General features: G+C 35.6%; 1 protein-coding gene across 2 annotated transcripts; it reads left to right on the forward strand.

Moving 5' to 3' along the window:
- Positions 1-512: 512 nt before the first annotated feature.
- On the forward strand, positions 513-5492 carry LOC106871792 (uncharacterized). Of its 2 annotated transcripts, none has more exons than XM_014918436.3 (2): positions 513-1239; positions 3213-5492. In XM_014918436.3, exon 2 carries the CDS (start codon positions 3600-3602, stop codon positions 4518-4520), a length of 921 nt encoding a protein of 306 aa, XP_014773922.1. In that variant the 5' UTR covers positions 513-1239; positions 3213-3599; the 3' UTR covers positions 4521-5492. The 2 variants fall into 2 exon arrangements, with proteins under 2 accessions (XP_014773922.1, XP_089200466.1); XM_089344340.1 differs by lacking the exon at positions 513-1239 and adding an exon at positions 1251-2358.
- The last annotated feature ends 597 nt before the right edge of the window (positions 5493-6089 follow it).

A 6089-nucleotide genomic window follows, 5' to 3' on the forward strand; every position in this document is an offset into this window, starting at 1 on the left:
ATCAAGCTGAACCAGCCACGGTTAACTTAAGCAAAGCTCACAACCAATTCTCATCATATATATATATATATATATATATACATATATATATGTGTGAGTCTGTGTTTGTTTCCCAGTATTGCTTGGCAACTGATGTTGGTGTTTACAACCCCGGAACTTAGCTGTATATATATATATATATATATAATGCAAGAGAGTTAGGGGTTGAGGATTCAACCCACTAAGGGATAGTATGTATCCAATATACTGCTTGGAGGGTACACAATTATTGTTACACTAGTGTTATACCAGGTGTAATAAGTGGGTGCGGGTAAAATGGGGTTATTTTACCCTAAATTTATATAGCAATAAGAAAATGGATGAGAATATGCGGTATCCATCGACTTGCAGATAGTGTATTCCATATATATATATATATATTATATATACATACATACATACACACATATATATATATAATCTTAAAAGAAAGGCAAAGAGATAGAGGTGGTAATGTGATGGTAAGTGTATTGTGAAAAGTAATTTTTTTTTCTTTTAATTGAACTAAGTCTTTTGTATCACCTATCAGTTAACATATAATTCCCAAATTTGCCATTCACTTTAGAAGGAAACCAGTTTCTCATTCACTTGTCATATTCAGTGACTATGAATAAATCAGAAGAGCAGCTGAACTGAAGGGTTTTGCTCAAGAACAGAATATGCCGCCTTGTCTAGGAATGGAAACCATGTTCTCACAATCATAAGACCAACACCCTAACCAATAAACTCACACCGCCACAAAGTACATCCCTGCCTGCCAAGTCAAATGACTAACGTGCCGTAATGTACACCATCTGAATTGTATTTGTTGAAAATTTTATTAAAAATTATCTTTTCTTTTAGGAAGTTTTGAAGAAACAAACTTGAGGGACGCACAGTTGTGTAGGGATGCCCAAATTCCGGTATGCTCGACTTTGCCTCTCATCGTTTAAGGTCAAGTTTCCCTTTTACTTTTTTGCTGAGGTCAATAAAGTAAATACCAGTTGACTACTGAGGTCCATGTAATCGAATTACAGGCCTTGTGCAAAGAAGGGAAAGAAATATTTCTTACGCATGCGCACTAAACGTACTTCCGCCTCCATTCATTACATCTTGACAAACGTGTCTGCAGCTAGAATTTCTCTTAATCAACTTCCAAACACATTTATAATACATTTCTCTACCTCCTGACACACTTATAACAACAACACTATCCTTTCCGTAAGTATTAAACAATGGAAGCATTTAATCTTTTAATACTTTCCGTCTCAGATGTCTTTCTATGTGTGCGACATTTGGCTGCTATTTCTAGCTATGGAGGCAACCTTCTACACGATCCATCGTTTCCACGTTTGTTTGTTGTGTGTTTTAGTTGGAGAAATATATTCCAACCACAGAAATGTTGAGAAACAAATGCTTTATTATGATTTATCGAATGTTTGATTCTTGATATAGAGAAGGGGACAAAATAGGTAAGCGGGGCAACATGAGTAATTTCCCATTTCTCTTTATTTTCTTCTAGTTTGTTTCAAAAGATTACATTGTAGATACTGCCTGATCATTTTAGGTCATCTTTCGGTATGTAAACAAACGCACGAGGTCCTTTGACAGAAAAAGTACTCGTAACGTAGGCTCGCCTCATTTTGTATTGCTATATTATATTGGTCAGCCGTAGTTATTGAAGTTGAGGGTGTTCGAAATACAGTCAGGTGGCTGGTCCTCTTTTCCCATAGGATTTTTCCTGAACTGTGACCTGAGTGTAAATTGAGGTTGCTAATAGAATATCTGGAAGAATGTTTGGTTTTTGCAAGTTTCACTAAATGACGTTAAAAATGGGGCAAAATGAGTAATGACTTGTTTTACTAATTTCTCCTCTTTCATACTATGATGTTGAAGAGAAGAAAGGATTAAAATTCTCTGTAAGTAGTTCCTTGGCTTTGTCACAGACATATACATACATCACGAAGAGAGACATTCCAGCAGATTGTGAAGAAGCTCTGTTTTACTTGTTTCAGTCATTTGACTGCGGTCATGCTGGAGCACCGCCTTTAGTCGAGCAAATCGACCCCAGGACTTATTCTTTGGAAGCCTAGTAGTTATTCTATCGGTTCACTTTTTGCCGAACCTCTAAGTTACGGGGACGTAAACACACAAGCATCGGTTGTCAAGCGATGTTGGGGGACAAACACACACACACATATATATACATATATACGACGGGCTTCTTTCAGTTTCCGTCTACCAAATCCACTCACAAAGCTTTGGTCGGCCCGAGGCTATAGTAGAAGACACTCGCCCAAGGTGCCACGCAGTGGGACTGAACCCAGAACCATATGGTTGGTAAGCAAGCTACTTACCACACAGCCACTGTGGAGTTTTTCTTCTTTTTTTTTTATTTAGTCGAGATTCGTAAATTTCATATCCTATGCCCACTCCCACCCTTGATTCTCTTTCATTTGACCAAGATTTTTAAATATATTTTTGCATTTCTGATTTTTATGATGTCTAAGGATAGACATTGATGTGTATGAGTCTTTTTCTAAAATGTAATTTCTGGATAATTAAAGAGACAAATTTGCCTTATCTTGTCTTACTCATTTTGCCTCTGAATGGCGATAATTTCCTGAAATAGTAATCGGATTGTGTTCTGATGTTTTTAATGCATTTAGGGAATGTCGTTTCTTAAGTTGATATTTTGAAGTTGCGATTTAAAAAAGTTTACAGACCTAGATTTTTCCTGATGATGCAGTTATTCTTGCTGAGTCTCTGGATGTCTTAAGTTGCACTCTTCATTCAATGAGCAAAGAAGCAGAACCATTTAGCTTAGGAGACACTTGGGGGTCAAGTCAAACATCCAGCTCTTCTTAGGTTTCTTGGAGGACCCCCCACCTTGTCTGTCTCTTGCGAATAAGAATGATGAAGGTGTCAACCACTTCACCTGTCTCAGAAATGAGATTCAAAATGGCATTACCTGTGAGTTTAAAGCCCTAAAAAGATTTGGAATGTGAATGTGTTGCTGGAGTTTAGGAATATGTAAGCTTCACGCAAGATTTTCTGATGTAAATTTTAATAAATTAAAAAGTTCTTTTGTTCAAGTAAATATTTATTTCTAGAGTTTATCTCTATGGAAATGTTGAATCTGTATTTTCTAAGTAGCCTCTATATCTTACACTGTTGTTTCTTTATTATTTCAGAATATCAGATGACATTGGAATAGCAGAAGATACATTCTCATTATTTATCATATTTTAAAGACCAAAATGAAAATATTGTACAGAACAGATATATATATCATTGTTTCTATAAATCTATGGTAGAATTCCTCTGATATATTTACTCTGAAATGTGTTATTAGCAAATTTTCTAGACATCACTGGCTGGAGTGTCTACAAGATGAGTCTGTTTGCAGATTAAACTTGGATAAATTTACTAAAGAGTTTTAGGTCAAAGGTGACACTGGACAGAAATACAGCAGTTGAAATATTTGTTAACAAAATGCTATAGAAGCAAAAAGAAGAAAATACATATATATATATATATATATATATATATATATATATTGTGAATTTCGAAGAAAAACAATGGAAAAGAGTGAGAAACTAAAGGACTTGACTTTTCCAGAAGATACAGAAAAAGGGGAACAAAAATTGTCACATGACTGTGATGTCTGTAAAAAGTCCTTCTCTGAAAAGGGCAACTTGAATAAGCACAAACGTATTCATACAGGGAAGAAACCATTTCACTGTGACATTTGTGGCAAATCATTCCCCAATCAAAGTGATTTAAATTCTCACAAACGTGTTCATACAGGAGAAAAGCCATTTCACTGTGACATCTGTGGTAAATCCTTCTCTCAGAAAGGCAGCTTGACAACACACAAACGTATTCATACAGGAGAGAAGCCTTATCATTGTGATGTCTGCGGTAAATCATTCTCTGACCAAAGTGCTTCCAATTCTCACATACGTGTTCATACAGGAGAGAAGCCATATCAGTGTAACATCTGTAGTAAATCATTCTCTCGTAGTAGTGCTTTCTCTTCTCACAAACGTATTCATACAGGAGAGAAACCATATTCCTGTAATATCTGTGGTAAATCATTCCCTCGCAACACTTCTTTAACTGATCATAAACGTGTTCATACAGGAGAGAAACCATATCACTGTGATATCTGTGGTATATCTTTTTCTGTAAGTAGTGCATTAACTAGTCACAAGCGTATTCATACAGGAGAGAAACCATATCACTGTGATATCTGTGGTCAATCATTTTCTGTAAGTAGTGCTTTAATTAGTCACAAGCGTATTCATACAGGAGAGAAACCATATCACTGTGATATCTGTCGTAAATCATTCTCTGTAAGTACTGCATTAACTTCTCACAAACGTATTCATACAGGAGAGAAGCCATATCACTGTGATATCTGTGGTAGGTCATTCACTCAACATAGCAACTTAACTTCTCACAAACGTGTTCATACGGGGGAGAAACGCTCCGTCTGATATTTGTTGTAAATCATTCTCTGTAAGTGGTGACTTAACCCTTTACCATGCAGTTAATTCTGTTGAATGTTATGTTTATTTATTCACATTATTTCCAATTTGTCATGCATTATCTCACAGCTTTCAAAATTTGATGAATGGTTTGTTTAGTTTTAGAGTAACATTGTAGGGTAGGTGTAAAAGGCCAACTCTGGCTAGTTTGAACATAAAATTGGTAGAATATTTGTGCCAGATGTGACTGGTTTAAATACTGAAGGGTTAACACTAGAAGTACCAACTTTTCTTATTTCTTACAAAGACCATAACAGTTATCTTTGACTGTCATTGAAAATCGGTAATATTTATTTCAAACATCAGCAAATGCAGTGAATAAAGGATTTGAAAATACATTCTATTAGCATTTATTTACATACAAAAAGTATATATCTATACACACATATATGAAATGATGCTTAATGTAACCATTCATGAAAATAACAAGCATTTTGAGCTCCTCCTAAATTGGTGGTAGTGTTGAGTGCTTACTGCATTACATTAACTAAGCTACTCATCTGGGAATTGATGTAATTGTCAAAGTTCCTTTTATGCCAAAATAAGAAAAAATGGGGCGACACTATAACTATAAATGTATTCACACAGGTGAGGAGATAGAGCAGAGTGTGATAAAAACCTCCCAACTTTATAGTTTATGTCGCCACATCTAAGATATTTTACCTGTGGGATGTATTTTTAAGAAAGGCATCTTTTTTCCAGATTTTAAATTTGTTTTGCATGAATTTTGTCATGAAACTATTATAACCAGACGTGGCTGTGTGGTAAGGAGCTTGTGGGCGCCGAATACCCCTCTCATTTATATCATCCATACCTTATCGTTCATGTCACTAATGTTTTTGTCCAGCCCACTGTGCTTCTGGCAATTCTGTATCCAGCCTATATGGCTAATTCGATGAAATAAAGAAGCTTGATTCTGCGCGTGCGTTGTTATCAGTGTTTTCTTTTTGCACTGCTCAGAGTCACGACACCACTGTTGTGAATTATTGAACAAGTGAAGCACAACTACAAGGTAAAACGTTTTTTCTGGGATTCCAACACACAGCTACATTGAGATGAACCAGCCAAGGTAAACTTAAGCAAAACTCATAACCAACACTCATTATCATTCAGCTGATTTCCAGACCCAAAAAAGGGTTTTATGGCATATTAGGAAGTCACCGTAATTTATTTAATGAAAAAAATTTCCAATGATTCCACAAGGGGTCCACACCTCGCACTCTTTTTCTGAACAAAAATAAGGGGTTTGCAGCCTATTAGAAGTCCAGGGTACTTGATTCCATGCGTAGCATGTTACCGATTCATTATATAGAATTCTCCTCGGAATCATTGAAAATTATGGATTTTATGCTTGTTTACATGAAAGATCTAGTACCACGTGTAAGGAAAACCTTGAATAACCAAAGATCGGAATTTTCCTACTTTCACATTAAAAAAATATCAATTCTCACAGAAAATAAGTCGAGATTAAAGAAAAAAATAACTATGTATACAATCTTTGTTCTTTTGGTGATTACT

Source organism: Octopus bimaculoides, chromosome 28, assembly GCF_046866305.1.
Source record: "Octopus bimaculoides isolate indiv1 chromosome 28, ASM4686630v1, whole genome shotgun sequence".
NCBI lineage: Eukaryota > Metazoa > Mollusca > Cephalopoda > Octopoda > Octopodidae > Octopus > Octopus bimaculoides.